The sequence below is a fragment of the Balaenoptera physalus genome (genome assembly GCF_965194825.1).
Source record: "Balaenoptera physalus genome assembly, chromosome: 2".
In the NCBI taxonomy this organism is placed as follows: Eukaryota; Metazoa; Chordata; class Mammalia; order Artiodactyla; family Balaenopteridae; genus Balaenoptera; species Balaenoptera physalus.
Window position 1 is genome coordinate 90,020,640 of NC_138883.1, and position 20,290 is coordinate 90,040,929.

General features: G+C 36.2%; 1 protein-coding gene and 1 pseudogene across 6 annotated transcripts in view; one reads left to right on the top strand and one right to left on the bottom strand.

The window, feature by feature from the left end:
• Positions 1-20,290, bottom strand: part of USP8 (ubiquitin specific peptidase 8) — a 58,652-nt gene that overhangs the window by 11,396 nt on the left and 26,966 nt on the right. The window contains exons 7-12 of one of the 5 annotated variants that reach the window (XM_082453002.1): positions 19,166-19,310; positions 15,013-15,175; positions 11,859-12,003; positions 11,337-11,557; positions 7,595-8,179; positions 1,065-1,151 (exon numbers count right to left, since the gene is read on the bottom strand). In XM_082453002.1, coding sequence (XP_082309128.1) covers positions 1,065-1,151; positions 7,595-8,179; positions 11,337-11,557; positions 11,859-12,003; positions 15,013-15,175; positions 19,166-19,310 — 1,346 coding nt within the window. Of the gene's footprint in view, positions 1-1,064; positions 1,152-7,594; positions 8,180-11,336; positions 11,558-11,854; positions 12,004-15,012; positions 15,176-19,165; positions 19,311-20,290 lie in introns of those variants that run through there. The other 4 variants (XM_082452999.1, XM_082453000.1, XM_082453001.1 and 1 more) reach the window with 4 other exon arrangements.
• LOC309656511 (ATP synthase F(0) complex subunit C2, mitochondrial pseudogene) lies at positions 3,328-3,995 on the top strand (annotated as a pseudogene). The gene has a single exon. The product of its transcript is annotated as an ATP synthase F(0) complex subunit C2, mitochondrial pseudogene (transcript).

A 20,290-nucleotide genomic window follows, 5' to 3' on the forward strand; every position in this document is an offset into this window, starting at 1 on the left:
TGTATGAAATGCCTAGAAGAGGCAAATCTGTGGAGACAAAGATTAGATTCATGGTTGCCTGGAATGGGGAGTGACTATAGCTGGGCACAGAGATCTTTTTGGTGTGATGGAAATGTCCTAAAATTGGATTGTGTTAATAAAAACTGTTTCACAACTCTGAACTGAAATCACTGAACTGTACACTAAAAATGGATTACTTTTATGGTATGCAAATTATACCTCAAGAAAACTCTTAAATAAAAACAAAGGCAAAGACATCTTATAAAAGGCCTAAATATTTTTTAAATTGTGATGAAATATAACGTAAAATTTACCATTTTGAACATTTTTAAGTGTATAGGTAAGTGGCATTAAGTATATTCACACTGTTGTGCAACCACTCTCCAGAACTCTCTTCATCTTGCAAAACTAAAACTCTGTACCCATTTAAACAACTCCCAACTTCTCCCAACCCCCAGGTCCCTGGCAACCACCACTCTACTTCCTGTCTCTATGAATTTAACCATTCTAGGTACCCTATATAAACAGAATCAAAGAACATTTGTCCTCTTGTGACTGGTTTATTTCACTTAGCGTAATGTCATCAAGGTTCATCCATGTCAGAATTTATTTTTTTATAGCTGAATAATATTCCATTGTATGTACATACCACATTTTTTATAGATTCATCTGTTAGTGTATACTTGAGTTGCTTCCATCCTTTGGCCATTATGAATAATACTCTATGAACATGGGTGTATAAATATCTCTTTGAGAGTCTGCTTTCAATTCTTTTGGGTATATATCCAGAAGTAGAATTGCTAGATCATACAATAAGGCCTAAGTATCTTTTAATTTCATAAAATGAATAGAACATACCATCATACTTTAAATAGGAAGATAAGGATCTATTCCCTTTAGCATGTAAGTGGATCCATCATGTAAAAACAAGCAAAAAAATGCTACCGAAGATAGCAAAGATTCCCTCAGAGAGAAGATCTTAAGATGGAGGAGGATGATATGGTAGAGATAACCACATGGTTATAATCCATGTTTTTTTTCCTATCCAATGAACTGTTGCTTACTTTATTTCTTTCAGTGTCTTCTGTATTCTCTCTAAAAGTTCCAGTCTTTAGAATTCCACTTTCTGGTTGTCCTTTAATCTTAACAGGCTGTAAAATTATTAAAATCAGAAGTGAAACAAAACTTTAACTTTCCCCCAACATAAACCTACCTATCACTAGCTAATACAAGCAAATCCATCAGACTGCAAATGTAAAAAGAGAGAAAAAAAAATGAGGCTCTGAAAAGTTTATTTGATTTTATTGTCAAATTAGACACTTAAAATTAAAGGCGGCAGGGCCCATGTGGGATTTCCTAACTCTAAAGGTAAAGAACTAAGAAACTCTGATGAATCAGTGGTGGGGAAGAGATGTCAATCACAGTGGATTATGAAGCACTGATTCATAATACATGGCCAAGTATAAGATGTTGGGTCATTAGTGTACACACACCATGGCCTCTTGTGAACATTATCCTTTTATTTAAATCTCTTATGATTTTGGCTACCTTGAAAGTGGTCGTGATCTAAAATCACTAACGTATTAAAGAGAATGAAGCGATTATAGAATTTCATACAGAGCAATATTCAGGAGTGCAAAATTCATTTTATATTCTCTTAGAACTTCTCATAGATGCTTTAAAAAATTCACTTTAATTTTAAAGATTTTAAAAATAACTACAGCAAAGTAAAAACTTAAAAGTGTGATAATTTAAATAAAATTTATTCCAGAATAAATCACACATTTTGCCTACTTTTAAAAGGACCATACAATGAATGCAATCTTAACTTTCCTTCAGTGTGTTACATTATAGGAAACATAAAGAAACTACATGTGATCATCTCAGGGCTATTTAGACTTGTATGGATATTTGGCACCTATACTAAATGACCCCAGAAATACGAATGCTTTAAATTCTTAAGACTACCTGCCTCTGGATAGAAGGTGGCTTTGGAATTTAACTGCATATGTGATTCACAGGCAACTTACTTAACCTCTAAACTTCAATTTCATCTGTAAATTGAATTCCTCATAGAGTTATCATTAGGAGGAATAAGTAAGATTATGTATCAATAGAAGAAATACCTGGCATATACTAGCTACACAATGAATAATATTTAAAAGGTAAGAGCTCATAAGTTCTGCTTCTCCTATGAATAAAGTTAGAGAATTTTAGAACATGGGCTTCATTTTCCTACCTTTGGATGTTTAGAAGGCTTTTGCATGGGACCTACATCTCTGATAATTAAAGTTACTAGGTTAAGTGTTCCCTGGATAAATGTGGCACTAATATGAATTATTAATTTTGGTATATGCATAAACTGCTGCTTGAGAAGTATAGAAATTGACGTTCAATACAGACAGTATTTCGCCTCCCATTAGAATTCATTTTCACACTACCAGAAATATATTTCCATTTATATGAAATGTAAAAAGGGCTATAGCTGTTCTTGCTATTATAAAAACTTATTTGTTAGAATATGACATGATACTATACATAGAAAATCCTAAAGATGCCACCTAAAAACTACTAGAGCTCATCAATGAATTCGGTAAAGTTGCAGTATACAAAACTCATATACAGAAATCTGTTGCATTTGTATACACTAATAATGAACTATCAGAAAGAAATTAAGAAAACAATCCCATTTACAACTGCATCAAAAAGAATAAAATAGGGACTTCCCTGGTGGTCCAATGGTAAAGAATCTGCCTTCCAATGCAGGGGTCGTGGGTTCGATCCCTGGTCGGGAAACTAAGATCCCACATGCCACAGGGCAACTAAGCCTGCGTGTCACAACTACTGAGCTCGCACGCCTCAACAGGAGAGCCCGCATGCCTCAACGAGAGAGCCCGCATGCCACAAACTACAGAGCCCATGTGCTCTGGAGCCCACACACCACAACTACAGAGCCCTCATGCCACAACTAGAGAGAGAAGACCCGCACGCCACAACTAGAGAGAAGAAGCCAACGCCACAACGAAGAGCCTGCGCTGCAACGAGAGATCCCACATGCTGCAACTAAGACCCGATGCAGCAAAAAAAAATTTAAAAAAATAAAGAAAATAAATAAATATTTTTAAAAAAGAATAAAATATATAGGAATAAATCTAACTAAGGAGGTAAAAGACCTGTACTTGGAAAACTATAAGACACCGATGAAAGATAATTGAGGATGACCCAAACAGATGAAAAGATAATACTGTGCTCATGGACTGGAAGAATTAATATTGTTAACATGTCCATTCTACCCAAGGCAATCTACAGATTCAATGAAATCTCTATCAAAACACCAATGGTGCTCTCTCTTCTCTGCACTGGGAGCAGCTCTCCTGCCACGGCCCTTCAGCCCTGGAAAATGTACACTTGCACCAAGTTCGTCTCCATCCCCTCCTTGATCAGAAGAACCTCTCCACTAATGAGCTGATCACTGTCTGCAGTGGTGCTGAAACGACCAGAGATGCTGACAGATGACAGCCACAGCAGCTTGGCAGCCCCGAGTCCCCTGACCACCTCACTTATTCCTAGCCGCAGCTTCCAAACCAGTGCCATTTCAAGGGACACTGACACAGCAGCCAAGTTCCCTGGAGCTGGGGATGCCACAGTAGGGGTGGCTGGCTCTGGGGCTGGGATTGGGACTGTGTTTGGGAGCCTCATCATTGGTTATGCCAGGAACCCTTCTCTGAAGCAACAGCTCTTCTCCTACACCATTCTGGGCTTTGCCCTCTCGGAAGCCATGGGACTCTTTTGCCTGATGGTGGCCTTTCTCATCCTCTTCGCCATGTGAAGGGGCTGTTTCCACCTCCCATAGTTCTTTCTCCTGTGTCTTGTCTGCCCTGTATGTTCCTTTTCCTGTACCACCCCAGGCAGCCTGGGGAAAGGGGTTGGCTCAGGGTTTGACAGAAGGTAGACAAATAAATACTGTATTAATAAGAAAAAAGAAAAAAACAAAAAGGACACCAATGGCATTTTCCACACAACTAGAACAAATAATCTAAAATGTTTACAGAAACACAAAAGACCCCAAATAGCCAAAGCAATCTTGGGAAAGAACAGAACTGGAGGAATCATGCTCCCTGACTTCAACTACAAACCTACAGTCATCAAACCAGTATGGTACTGGCACAAAAACAGCCACACAGATCAATGGAACAGAACACAGAGGCCAGAAATGAACCCACACTCATATGGTCAATTAATCTATGACAAGGGAGGAAGAATATACAATGGGGAAAAGACAACCTCTTCAATAAATGGTGTTGTTGATGGATCAGGTCTTTGGGATACATAAGGAAGCAAGTAATTTTTTTCCACACTTTTTTATTGGATGAAATAATTCAAAGTATGTATGCATTATAAAGTTCAGCATTCAAAGAGCACTGACATTTTATTAATATTAAAAATAAGCCAGGAGTTCCCTGGTGGTCCAATGGTCAGGACTCCACGCTTTCACTGCAGTGGCCCTGGGTGCAATCCTTGGTCGGGGAACTAAGATCCCGCAAGCTGTGTGAAGCAGCCCCAAAAAAACCAAAACCAAAATCAACCAAACAAACAAAAAAACCAAGAGAGAAGATGTAAAACAAACAAAAAAACCCCAAAAAACAGAACAAAAATGGTGTTGGAAAAACTGGACAGCTACATGCAGAAGAATCAAACTAGACTAGTCTCCTACAACATGCACAAAAATAAATTCAAAATGGATTAAAGACTTAAATGTAAGACCTGAAACCATAAAACTTCTAGAAGAAAACACAGGCGGAACACTCTTTGACATTGGTCTTAGTAATATTTTTTTGCATATGTCTCCTCAGGCAAAGGAAACAAAAGCAAAAATAAACAAATGGGACTGTATCAAATTAAAAAGCTTTTGCACAGAGAAGGAAACTATCAACAAAATGAAAAGGCCACCTACTGAATGGGAGAAGATACTTGCAAATGATAATATCTGATAAGGGGTTAATATCCAAATTATACGAAGAACTCAGAGAGCTCAACATCAAAGAAACAAAAAACCTGATTTAAAAATGGGCAGAGGATCTGAATAGACATTTTTCTGAAGAACACATACAGATGGCCAACAGGCATGTGAAAAGATGCTCAACATCACTAATCATCAGGGAAATGCAAATCAAAACCACAATGAGATATTACCTCACACCTGTCAAAATGGCTATTATCAAAAAGACCACAAATAACAAGTATTGGCGAGAATGTGGAGAAAAAGGAACCTTACTACAACACTGTTGGTGGGAATGTAAATTGGTACAGTCGCTATGAAAAACAGTATGGAGATTCCTTAAAAAATGAAAAATAGAACTACCATATGATCCAGCAATTCCATTCCTGGTTATTTATCCAAAGAAACCCAAAACAGTAATTAGAAAAGATATATGTACCCCTATATTCATTGCAGCATTATTTACAATAGCCAAGATATGGAAGCAACCCAGGTGCCCATTAGTCAGCCATTAAAAAAAAAAAAAGAATGAAATCTTGCCATTTGTGACAACATGGATGGACCTAGAGGGTAGTATGCTAAGTGAAATAAGTCAGCCCCAAAAAGATAAATATTGTATGATTTTGCTTACATGTAGGACCTAAAAAACAAATGAACAAACATAAAACAGAAACAGTTATAGATACAGAGAACAAACAGGTGGTTGCCATAGGGGAGGACAGTGTGGGGAGGAAAGAAATAGGTGAGGGAGATTAAGAGGTATAAACTTTCAGTTGCAAAATAAATGTCACAGGGATGAAATATATACAGTGTGGGGAATATAGTCAATAGCTATGTATCCTACTATGGTGACATATCGTAACTAGACATTATGGTGATCATTTTGAAATGTATAGAAATACCAAATCATTATGTTGTGTAACAGGAACTAACAGAGTGTTATAAATCATTTATACTTCAAAAACAAACACACACATAGGAAAAAAGATCAGATTTGTGGTTATCAGAGGTGGGAGGTGGGAGTAGGGGGAACTGGATGAAGGTAGTTGTAAGGTACAAACTTCCAGTTATAAGGTAAGTAAGTACTGGGGATGTAATGTACGACATGACAAATATACTCAACACTGCTGTATGTTACATATGAAAGATGTTAAGAAGGTAAATCCTAAGAGTTCTTATCACACAATTTTTTTTTTTAGTTTCTTTAATTTTGTATCTCTGTGAGATGATGGGTGTTCATTAAATTTACTGTGATAATCATTTCATGATGTATGTAAGTCAAATCATTATGCTGTACACCTTAAACTTATACAGTGCTGTATGTCAATTATATCGCAATATAACTAGAAGGAAAAAAATAAAAACAAAGTAGGATTAAAAAAAACCCAAAACACTTATTTAGTTTAGTGTTCAAAAGGGAAAGGCATTGTTAATTGCATAATAGACAACAACAGCAACAAAATAAAAAAAGGCAAAAAAAAAGCCCATGAAAAGCATACACGATATTATTAGGTTAAAAAAAAAAAAAATCTCCTCCAGGGGACTTCCCTGGTGGTCTAGTGGTTAGGATCTGGTGCTTTCACTGCTGTGGCCAGGTTCAATCCCTGGTCTGGGAACTGAGATCCTGAAAGCTGCATGGGACAGCCAAAAAAAAAAAAAAAAAAAAGAAAAAGAAAAAGAAAAAAAATCTCCTCCAAAATTATGAAAATCAATGTTGGGGAATAGCCAAGGGCAGAAAAAGGCAACATTAATGGGGTTACTGCCAATATTATTGACTAGATGAATCAACAAACAAAATGACATAGACCTGACAAAAAAAGTCATTATACACAAAGATAAATGTTGGTTCATTCACATGTCACTGATTTTGGACATATTCTAAGCAGAGACAAACTTCATTATATAAATATTTGGCAGCAAATTCCTCCATTCGGAGATCAGATTATATTTCATTCTAGTCTTCTGATGATCATACATCAAGAATAAAAATAAAGAATGTAGAACTTCCCTGGTGGTGCAGTGGTTAAGAATCCGCCTGCCAATGCAGGGGACATGGGTTTGCGCCCTGGTCTGGGAAGATTCCACATGCCGTGGAGCAACTAAGCCCATGCGCCACAACTGCTGAGCCTGTGCTCTAGAGCCCGTGAGCCACAACTACCACGTGCCACAACTACCGAAGCCCTTGCACCTAGAGCCCGTGCTCCGCAACAAGAGAAGCCACCGCAATGAGAAGCCTGTGCATGGCAATGAAGAGTAGCCCCCGTTCACTGCAACTAGAGAAAGGCCCACGTGCAGCAACGAAGACCCAATGCAGCCAAAAATAAATTTAAAAATTTATTAAAAAAAAAGAAGAACGTAGCTATTTATCTCAATTATCGAAAATATGTTGCATTTCATAGACGCAAAAAGCAATTCCATTCCCAACCAATCAAATAAGAGTAGGTAAGCAAATGTAGGTGGATCAGTACAAATCTATCATCTCCTAAGAAAATTACTTAAAATGCCTGCCCTGTTTATGGAATGCTACTGGTGTCATCTTTTTATGTACATTTTATTACACTTAGTTGGCAACCTGTACTGTGTGTTTCTGCTTACCTTGCCTGAACTCAAATCTCCTGCCACAGAGGCATGGGGCACATCCCCCGTTGACTTTTTCTGCACTTCTGGGGTTGGACACCTTTTCCCCCTATCTTCCACAGATTTCTTGGCATCAGTAGTTTCATGTTCACTTTTACTTTGTCTTTTTACTCCTGTTATTTCTCTGCCCTTCTTTGCTGAGGTTTCTTTATCTTCTTTCTTGGCCTGTTCACTTTCTTTCTTTTCCATTTGTTCTTTTGCTTTTTGTTGCTTCTCTGTGATTTCATTTTCTTCAGCTTCTTGTTTCTTTCTGTCTTTTTGTTCTTCTTCTTCTTTCCTCAGTTTTTCTTTCTGTTCCTCTTGCTGCCTTTCTCTAAGTTCTTTTTCTTGTTTGTTTTTCTCCATTAGAAGAGCAGTTTCCGCATGAATACGAGCTTTTTCTTCATCTGTTAACATGGCCGTTGGCGGGGGAAACACCGGTTTTGTGGACCGATCAGGAACAACTTTTCCATTCTGAGGAGACTGTTGCTCATGATCTGTACTTTCAGATCTTATTCTATAATCTTCAGGCAATTTGACTGCCGGTTTTTTAGTACGATCAATCTATATCAACAAAAACAGAGAAAAACATACTTTTGTCAAAATCCAGGAACACAGTAATCTCAGTTCTTGATATCAAGTTGTGATAAAAGAACCATCACTGTGTGGAGACAGCATCTACCAAAACATCTACTTGTAAATTATCCAATGTCAAGATTTCTCAGAAGGCACTTGGCACTTACGTCCTCTTGATTCCACACTTTCAATACCCTGATATGTTCTGTATATGAAGAGTTCACTCTAAAACATAAAACCCAGACCTGGGCATACCTAAAGTTCCATTTCTACATAACCAACTGCCTACTCAATATCTTCATGTGAGTGTCTCACATATACCACAAACCTAAAACGGCCAAAAGTGAATTCATGATTTCGCCCCACAAACACATGGGTGTGACCACTGTGCAAATAGCTGCTCAAACCAGAAAATTTATTTCTCCACACTGTTACCAGACTAATCATTTTAAAGCACAAATCCGACCACCGACTTAAAACCTTATTTTAAATAGCCACTCACTGTACTTAGATTACATCTAAAATCCTTGCCATGCCTGTGTGGTCTCACTTCTGCCTATCTCCCCAATCTTATCTCATACTACTTGTTACACCAGCCATACTTGCCTCCCTCCACTTAATTCCTCAAAGATGCCATGCTCCTTCCCAACTCAGGTCTTTATACCAGCTGTTCATCTAGATAATCCCCACCACAACATTAGATCTTGGCTTAAATATCTCTTCCTTAAACATTTCCCTGATCCCTAAGACTAGCCAAGTCCCCTGATACATGCCCTCATAATACCCTATTCTATTCCCTCATAGTACTTACTGGGATTCTGATTAAACAACTATAATTGTCTGTTTAAAATCTTTCCTCCCTCTGAGCACATAAGCTCCAGGAGGGTAGAGATTGTGCCTGACACTTAGTAAATAAATGTTGCAGGGCAAATGAATAAAATATTCATAACAACTTTCATAAGAGATAAGATACTAATGACAAATTGAGTAATTACCTCAATTTAACAACATACTAACCATACAAAATTGTTAAAAGTGACCCTAACATCATTTCTTGAGAATGAAGTTTACTGAAACAAAAATGAGAATATCTGCCAGTAACAACCTGTGTAGTGTTCTTACAAAATGAACTATGTTTTTCCATTAGAAACACTACCATAGGAAGAAGGAATCATTCCTTTGCTCCTTACTTCTCTTTGTGCCTCTTCACTTAAAATAAAAACAAAACCATTCCCCGCCCCCTTTTCTAAATTTATTTGAGAATGAAGTGGGAAGAACCACGATGAGAATGAGGTTAATAAAAGGTGAACAAGACCAAAATAAATGTTTTCATCCATATTTTGGCAATAATCCATTTTCCACTCATATTAAAAGCATAGCTATGATCTTGTTACTTTCAAGTTTAAAATTCTTTAACAGTTTCCTTTTGCCTCCAGGATAAAATTCCAAAAGAGATCCAAGTCTCTCTTGATGACTTCTGTCCACTTTTCCAATCTTATCTACTATCACACTCACCTGTCTCCAACTGAGAGCTGTGCCCAAGCATGTCAAAACTACTCACTGACCCCAGAACATAATTTGTGCCTTCAGTCATACAATTTTCCACTTGTTTCTCAAATCCTACTCAATCCTTAAAACTCAGATAAAAATACTACCTCCTCCATGAAGACCCCCTGATGATACCCCCTCTCAGTCAGAATTTCTCTCCTTGCTGTGTGCTCTAGTGACTATTAAAAACATTTAGGATATTCTGCATTATGCTGTGGCTGATTTTGTCCATGTCTCTCCTAAACATCAGACAGAATCCATGGCTTACCCATATTTGTAAACCTTCATGTTTTGTTTCATATAGGAAATCCTCAAAATGTGTTTGATAAATTGTACATATCTCGGAAAGTCACAAAGGGATTAGGGTGCAAATAACATGTTGATTAAGTTGAAAGGAAGTGCAATATCATAAGCTCTTTATAAAATTTCTTAAATTTCCATTTTAAGAATAATTTATTCAAATACTATTTAGTCTTAAGATTTAATCAGAAATATTAGAAGCAGGCCGTAAAAAATGAAGAAATGAACCACTTCATTTTATAACAAAAAAATGACTAATTTTCTAATCAGAGCCTGCTCCACAAACCAGATGTCATCCACTTCAAATGTGAAATACTATTTAAATATATCTGAGGAAAAAAATTAAAGGTAAATGCTAAAAAATCTTGTTGGAAAACACACAGGAAAGAATCAGTTAACCTTCCTTTAAGTAAAATCTAATGAAGAGAAAGATGCTACAAGTTTTTTATTGTAACATCTTTTTTTTAAAAATAAATTTATTTAATTTATTTATTTTATTTTTGGCTGCGTTGGGTCTTCGTTGCTGCGTGTAGACTTCCTCTAGTTGCGGCGAGCGGGGACTACTCTTCATTGCAGTGCGCGGGCTTCTCATTGTGGTGGCTTCTCTTGTTGGGAGCACAGGCTCTAGGCGCGCGGGCTTCAGTAGTTGTGGCATGTGGGCTCTAGAGCACAGGCTCAGCAGTTGTGGTGCACGGGCTTAGTTGCTCCGCGGCATGTGGGATCTTCCCGGACCAGGGCTCGAACCCGTGTCCCCTGCACTGGCAGGCAGATTCTTAATCACTGCGCCACCAGGAAAGCCCCCTATTGTAACACCTTTTATTTAAACTCTTTTAAATAATTATTGTTAAAACATGCCTGTTATTTATGTGTCAAATTCTAAGGAAATGGAACTCAAGTACTATTTCAAAACCAAAATATTGACATCACATATCTATCATCTATAAGCCAAATTATTTGGGAAAATACTATGAATTAAATTATAATAAAAAACACCTGAAAGTGTTGTTCAACTTCACTGTGCTAATACTGTCTTTCGTTAGTACTGCCTGTACTAAATGGACCCAGCTGGGTTTAAAATCCTTCCAATTAGTTATTCTAATATTGCTGTGGCAGTAAGACAATTATAATGAAAAATTTTTATAGCAAAAAAGGTACCAAAACATACAGGTATTTCTCAATATTTTTCTTTCTAAAATATTGAAGGCATATATATGCTAGATACATATTTCTATACTATATATTTAATATAATATTAAAAAAAAGAGACAATAAAGTTAAAAGAAAATCAAGAACATACCTGTGGAACATTCTTTATAATAGGCACTGGCTGAATTATGGGTGAAACATCAGATTTAGAAGCAGCAATTGGTTCAACTGGAGTTGATATATTCAGTGGTCCCACTCTCTCATCTTGATTGTTTATCACTTCTATGTTTTCATTGACTTCTGTAGGAGGTGTGATCTGGGCAGTAGGTTTAGAAGGAACTGATTCCTCCAGTGACGGGTAAGTAAAATCCACTAAAATCCCCAAAAGAATAAAAATATTTTTGAAAGAACAGCAAACCCCATAAACAGTACTTCATATCTCATGCATGTTATATGTGATAGTTAAATGTAAACTAAGAGGTGACAGCCACAACAGCCTTAAAGAATTAATAAACATTAACTTCCAGGATGGGGACATCTTGTATTTTTATGCCTAAAAGCAAACTGCTATCTGACAGGACAAATGCACACACAACCAAGAACATTACCCTGAGAACATAAATAAAGTTTATTTTACCGAAGCAATTTTAAACAAAAATTTTCACATACATACATGAGACAGACACCTCTTCATTCTTGCCTCGTGGGGGTGGAGTGACTTTAGCATTTGTTGTATACTGTGGATAACAAAGGAGCCAATTTTCATAGCCTCCTTCTAAAACCAAAGGCTCATTGTGCAGGACAGTTTTACTTTCCCACTATAAAATAAGGAAATGGTATGTTTAACATGGAGGCAGCCTCTTGACAGCAAAAACACAACAAAACTGAATATTAAAATTGCTCTTAAAAGATTCATCTTCTAAATGATTAAAACAAAGAGAGAGCTGAATTCAAAATTCAGCATTAAGTGAAACAAACAGATAGATCAGGTTTTTAAAACCACACGAGTAATCCATGATCTTAGAAGAAAAATAGGAAAACAACTTAATAACACAATAAAAATCTTTTATAACCTCATCACCCAGAGGTACCACTTTAACATTTTGGAGTTTATTTTTACAGTTTTCTACATAGACATACTTCTTTTTAAATTTTATTTTTATAAAACAATGAAACTTATGCTGCTTTTCTCTTACATGAACATCTGTTATTAATAAAGAACTATCTCATCATCTGTAATGAACAGATAATATTGTTATTTTAAACAGACATACACACACACGCCAAAACTGAATCAATCATTTGAACAATTATTATTTTTCCTATTTAATTATAAACAATGCTGAGATAAAAACTAAAGATCCTCATACATGTACATACCCAATCAACTCTACTAAGGAAAATCCCCCCAAGTGGAGCTGCTAAGCCAAGGGTCATGAACATTTTAAGGCTTTTAATGTATATTGCTAATCTTTGAAATGATCTTTTAAAAATATGTGTATTCTGTAAAATAATTTCCTAGGAGAACTGTTGGCTTAAAAGTTTGGTAGATGCCACCAAACTGCCCTTCAAAAAGACAATACCAATTTACACATTTACCAACAGTGTATGAGAATGCCTGTTATAAGTCTTTATAATTTTTATCAAACTGGTGGACATAAAGTGTGTTGTTTTATTTTATTTTATTAATTTATTTATTTATTTTGGCTGTGTTGGATCTTCGTTGCTGTGTGCGGGCTTTCTCTGGTTGCAGCGAGCAGGGGCTACTCTTCGTTGCGGTGCGCGGGCTTCTCATTGCGGTGGCTTCTCTTGTTGTGGAGCACGGGCTCTAGGTGCGTGGGATTCAGTAGTTGTGGCATGTGGGCTCAGTAGTTGTGGCTTGTGGGCTCTAGAGCACAGGCTCAGTAGTTGTGGCGTATGGGCTTAGTTGCTCTGCGGCATGTGCGATCTTCCTGGACCAGGGCTTGAACCTGTGTCCCCTACATTGGCAGGCAGATTCTTAACCACTGCGCCTCCAGGGAAGCCCAGGTTGTTTTAGTTAGTATTTATTTGTGAAGCTGAACATATTTTAGTATGTTTATTAACCCTTTATGGCTTAACTAATCTCATCTTTTGCCCATTTTTCTATAGAATTTGCTATTTTCTTGGTAAACAGTGAATGTACTCTGAATATTAAGGAAAATAGGTCTTTGTCATATTTGTTACAAATATTTTCCCTTAATTGACTTTTTACTTTATTTGTGGTTTTTAACACGGTCAAAAATATTAGCCTCTTGGTTCAGGATCAAGGTAATAAAAACACTTATCAATGCTTTTTCCTAGTAGTTCATTGTTTGAATCAACATATTTATATCTTTTACCCATTTGGAATCTAGTGTGGTCTAAGAAATAAGGTAGGGATCCCCTTTCTTTTACTTGCTGGCTAGCCAGCTGTCCTCAAACCAGTTATTTCAATCCATCTTTTCCTCACTGATCTGTTATATCATCTTTATCATACACTAAACTTTCAGGTAACTTTATGAAGCTGCCACTTTTTTAGATCAAATCCTCTACACACGAACCTTCAAGTTGCGAACTTTCAAAGATGCGAACGTGCGTTCCATCAAAGTCAGGCGTGAGTGAAATTGCATCTTGCCCTCTGTCTCCTATTGCTGACGATTCTTCAGCTCTCCCATCTCCCACCTCCTCTCCCTCCTCCAGTCAGTAACTCTTCTTGCCTGATCACTCGATGCCAGCCCCTGTATGCCAGCTGTTGTACTATACTACTGTACTTTTCAAGGTACTGTACTGTAAGATTAAAAATGTTTTCTTTATTTTTTTGTGTTTGTTTTGTATGTAATACTTGCGTGAAAAGTATTATAAACCTAATAAAATACAGTACTATATAGCCAATTGTATTAGTTGGTACCTAGGCTAACTTTGTTGGACTTAACGAACAAATTGGACTTACGAACACACTCTTGGAACGGAACTTGTTCGTATGTAGGGGACTTAACTGTAGTTGAATATTGGCAATCTCATATGTTGGCCTATATCTGGGTATATTTCTAGATTCCTTACTTTGAAGCATGATTTGTTTCAAGGCTTTTAAGATTACTCTCCTGGAGGGCAATGTTCCATCAATTGACCCTCTTACCAGCAGACTGAGTTTTATACTTACCCATGCTCACCAGCATTCAGTGCTATTATTGTTTAATAATTTAACAAATTAAACCGAGTATTATTTTTTATCTTTAATTTCATCATGAAAGTGGCATTTACTGTTTCAATTTGCATTTCTCTGATTACTAGTCAAGTTGACATTTTTATGTTTTTGTCACTTGCATATCTTCTTGTGTTCACGTCTATCTGTGTCCACTGCTTATTTCAACATTTTATCTTAAGTAATTTTCTTATTTATTTGCAAAAGCTCTTCAGATTTTAGGTGTTCTAAATCACTGCCATATTTGTTGCAAATATTTTTTTTTGTCTTCTGCCTTCAAATCTGGTATTTTTTTGCACACCTAAGTTTTTATTTTATTAAGTCAAATCTACCAATTTCTTCTTCCTTAGTGACTTTTTCCTTTGCCTTTATGTTTTATAACAAAAAATTACACTTTTTTCCAGACAATTTATGTTTTGGAAAATTCTAATATCCTACTTTATAAAGATCAGTTTATTGTTATTGGGTGAGTCAAAACTGGTCTTTTAAATCTGAATTTTTTAAAAGTCTACAACCAAAGCATGTCGGATCTTCATGTCCTTAAGATAATCAACTAGTCGACATATCTTTCTAACAACCAGAGAAGGCTTGCAATTACAGTAAACTAACAAGGAAACTTGCTAACCTTGAAAAGTGCATCTTTCAGACTCCGTAGAGTTGTTCCAAGTTGTAAATCTTTTGCAGTACTAAACCAGTCAAGAAGTACCACATAATCCACATTCCCTCTCTTCTTCCATGTGTCTTTAGAATCATCTGGGAGGTTTGCTTCAATCCAACTAGCAGTGACTCTGAAATGTATTAACATTTGTATTGGGGCAAAAGTAGATGAGCGGTCCTAACATACTAATATAAGACACTGAGTTTTGTTCTTCAGTCTTTATCATACTGTAGCAAACTTTTTTTTTTTTTTTTTTTTTGGGCCATGTTGCGGGGCTTGTGGGATTTTAGTTCCCTGACCAGGGATCGAACCAGGGCCCTCATCAGTGACAGCTTGAAGTCCTAACCACTGGACTGCCAGGAAATTTCCCCATACCATAGCAAACTTTAAGACAGCTTCCTTTCTAAGGTCAGACTGTATGTTAAGATAGTATATAGCCTAAAGTGTTTAACACCTTTACCACTGCATAATATTGGGATGTATTTTAGTAATTATTAGAGACTGAAAGAAATAGACTCAGTTGACCCTTTATGTAAAAAAAAAAAGGGCCAAAAATGAAAACACAGGAAGTCATCTGAGTATGTCTCAGCCAAATATAAATAATTGGTGGGGGGGGAGCACCTGGGTAACACTTTATATTTCAGTTCTCTTATACCTATAGAGATAATTAATAGTTAACCAAATACCAAAATGCTTATTTAACAAACACATACAGCTTATTTAACAAACACAAACCAAATACCAAAATGCTTATTTAACAAACACATACAGCTTATTTAACAAACACATACAGCATTTACTATGTGCCAGGTGCTATTCTAAATGTTTTATTCTCATTGACTCTCACTAGATCCTCACTATACTCCTATAAAACAGGCATTATTATCCTCATTTTATAGATGGGGAAACAGGCCCAAAGAGGTTAAGTAACCTACCCAAGGTTACAGTTGCCAAGTGGAGCCAGAATTCAAATTCAGGCAATCTGGCTCACGTCTATGCTCTTAGCTGTTTTGCTGTGCTGCCTTCTACATCATCACCTGTGAACAATACCAACTCTACACTAAAGCATGCTGTTCACGTCCTCCTTCACTCACACAAAAGCTTAAGTTCTTACCTAAAGGCCTTCCCATGGCCTGATGCGTGGCCCCTCTCTCCAATCCTATTACTTCAACTTCCTCATCACTAGTTACTAACTTACTCCCCTTTTCTCCACTCCACCCTTGGCTCCCTTGTAATTACTGGTTTATGCAGGTATGCGCCTGCCTAATTACCTCTGTTCCTACTGTCCCCTCTTTCTGGAACCCTCTTCCCTCAGATAACTGCATCACTCATTTCCCTTATCTCAAGATTAGCTCAGGAATAACTTCTCCATGAAGCCTTCATGGATTAAAATTTTCAATGCTCACCCCAACATACACACTTGACACAACCATCTCCATAGCACTTATCAACAGCAGATACACATTTTAAGATTTATTGTCTGTCTAACCTATCCCACCTCCCTGTTAAAATATAAGCTCCATGAAGCAAAGATTTTTGTCTGTTCAATGATTTAGCCCCAGCACTTAGAACCACAGTAACCCAGCCCGTAATAAGTGCTCAGTAAATATCTGCTGAATGATGGAATGAATAATACAGATTTGCTCCTCCAGGAAAGGAACTCCATATTATTCCTAGCAAAGCACCTAGGTATTTCAGGTATTTAACTGGTGATATTGGCAAGCTGGGCAGAAACTTGTATTTTAAGTAAAGCTAAATGGTTTAACTAATTGAAGGGGAAAAAATCCTGTTCCTATATAATAATGTTGGTTACCGTACCTTCTAGGAAATAAAAAAAAAGAAATATAAAATACTGTTTCGTAATAAGTCTCACTTGATATATAGAGATTAGAAGGATGCTTGGTCAACAAAGAATGAGAAAAATTGAAACACGATATTCTTAAGGACAATTTCTGACACTAAGGATATACTTGCCTAAATCACTCTGTCTAAAAACTCAACATTAGTATTCTGCAGAATACTAGTTTGGGAAACAATAATATCAGTCAGTACTCCCCAAACTTCAGTCTTTCATGTAACCCCTTCACAAGCTGCTGCAACTCTGCTCTACCTTGTCTACTGTGTAATGTTTTAATTTAATTATTTAACTGAAAGTGATACTTTACTTAAATTTGTTTTAACAGGAAAATGTATATTCCTATATACATGGAAAATAGCATCATATCCAATAAATAAAGGATAATCCTAAAAGTAAATAAAACAGATCAGTAAATTATGCTATGTTCACATAATAGATCACCATATAGCAATGAGAATAAACGAATTACAACTACACACAATAATATACATGACTCTCATAAACATAAGGTTGAGTACAAGAAGCCAGACATAAATGACTTCAGACTGTATGGTTCCGTTTATATAAACTACAAAAACAAATCTATTCTGTTGGTGGTTCCCTTGGGTGGGTGGGGATAAGGGTAGCCACTGACAGGTGGCATAAGAGAGGCTTCTGCAGTGATGGTAATGTTCTGTTTCTTGGTCCAGATGCTAGGTAAATGGATGCATTCAGTTTCTGAAAACTGACTGGGCTAAATACTGAGGATAAGAGTGATTTTGTGTGTATATTATGCTGTATTAAAATTTTAAAACAGACAGTGAAAAACTAGTAACATAGTATTCACCATCAGCTAGCTGAAGATACTGTTGCCTACAGTGAGCTCTGAGGCCTGCTCTCTGGTAAGAAAGGGATATTATCAAATACTAAAAAGGAATGCTAGCACCAAATTGAAACTTCTTTTAACTAATTCAGAAGGACTGAAACAGAAATTAAAAGGTAATAATTTTCTTGGTATGCAATTCATCTTCAATCTTCAACCTAAACTCATCTTGAGTTTCACATTAGTCAAATTCTCACATTTTGGGAAACAGTTAATAAAAGTCACCAGCTTTCTGTCAGTAAAGATTAGATCATCAAAGATTAATCATAACTTTCTCTTTTCAAATCCGGGAAATATATTCATACCTACTTGATTAGACTATGCACCCTCATCTCATTTTTTTTTCCTTTTAAAATTTTTATTTTATTTAAAAAAAATTTCTTGTCTTTCTTTTTTTAATTTTTTTTTCCTTTCTAATCTCATTTTTAAATAGCATACTTACAAAGCACTTTATTCTTCAGGTCGAACATTCATAAGCCTCGGCAATATGCTAAAAACTATGCAAATTTTATTACCTAACTTTAAAAATATATCTTTTTAAGGTTGCTTAAGTTAGTACTGGAATGGACCATAGATTTTAACTAATCCAGTCCCATAAACTAAGACCTAGAGAGGTTATATAATTTTTATAACACTCATAATAGTTGAAAATAGCCCTGGACTGGAGTTTTAGCCCTATCATTATTATGATAGTTTCTAATATACCATACATTCATGCAAGTAACTTTAAATTATTTTATAGGTTAAAGGCCTTCTTATCAAAAAAGAAAGAAAAAGGTATTTTTTTTAGTAAGTCCTTACTAGTGCCAGGCACTGTGTTATCTGTGTGCATATATAAAATTTGTCATTTAAACTTCTCAAAACTTCTGAGATAGGTACTATCATTATTCCCATTTCACAGATGGAAACATGGGCTTAGAGAGGTTAGGCCACTAGCTAGAAGTAATGTAGCTAATAAGAGACAGAGTTATAATATATAGTCTGATTTTAGAGCCTGTATTTTTTCTTAATCACTTAGCTATCCTGCTTCTTCTTCAAAAAAGTATTTGTGTAATCTTTTACCACAGATAATAGTATGGGGAATTTCAAAATAGAAAGCAATTCAAATAAAAAATAGCAGGAGAAATTAGTCAACAAACACCTGGGGAAAGAGGACACACAAGGGAGTTTCATTTCTCTTCTAATAAGACTCCAAATGCCACAGATAAGAAAAAACAGCCAAACTGGAATGTCCTTTACACTACCCTTCAGAAAGGGTAAGGTGTGCCACTAAGGAGCAAAGAATGAAAAGGTCCACAGGAAAAGAAAAGACTACTTTATCACATTTAGCTTGGATGCTAAGTAGTAATATTTACTACTGTCCACAGTTTACCATTTTATCTAAATATACAGCGACCCACCCTGGACTGATGGCTTCCTCAGGAACACTGAGAGAATTTGAAATATGGGAATCCAGATAATCCTGCATTCTTCGAGCATCCATTATAATCAAGCTGATGTTTTTATCCATCCTCATTGTGTAAAGCTCCTTTGCTGTGATTGCTCCTTGGAATCGAGAGAGACAATATAAGTGACATGAAACACCCAGTTCCGTGTGCTATCATATCACTAAATACAGGACAAGCATAGCTTTTCCTAGAAGTGTCATATACTTGCTAGTCTGTCATATTATTTATTACTTTTTAAACTAATTTTAAATACAATTTATGTTTTTGACATTTATCAAAAAACTAGTTCAATGCTTTGTTTATAAAGACTTAAATACCAAAACTTGCTGGTGATGTTACAGCTACATCTGGTGTGGGCTCTGCTGCTGTATAAAATAAATTAGTATGTGTGTCTCATGAAAATATTCTATTTTAAAAAATCAAGCCATTTGAGAAATGTCAACCAGAAGAAATACCTGTGGTTCAAAAGTTCTTGGAAGGTTCTAAATTCTTTTTTAAAAGTCTCCATGGGGTCTTATGGGGGCTATCTGAAAAACTTGTAGGTCTCCTAGAATAATAAGCCACAAGTTTGTTATCTGTGTTCCACATCTGGGGTTGGTAAACTATGGCCACTTATTTTCACTGGAACACAGCTACACTCATTTGTTTACATATTGTCTATGGCTGCTTCCTTGCAAGGACAACAGGGCCCCCCAAGCCTAAAATGTTTAATATCTAGCACTTTAATATTTAGCCAAAATAAATATTCCCTATGTTGCTATTTTCCTCTTCCAGGTTCTACCACCTGAAGTGAAAGATTAAAAAGCGCTAAAAGGAAGCTTAAATATGGAAAGAACTATTGCAGCAGTAAGCTGTACGAAGAACACAGTCACACCATCTCCTGAGCTAAAATACCCAGTTGCTAATAACCATCTTACTTCCCTTTCTAACCATCAAGATCATTCTGATAACAAAACAATCTAAAGTGGAGAACAAACCACCAAGACGTGCAACACCTAAGCAGGGTGAGATACAAAGGAACATATGGATAAAAACTAATCTTAGAATGAATTGATAACAGCTTTTAGGAAGGTACCT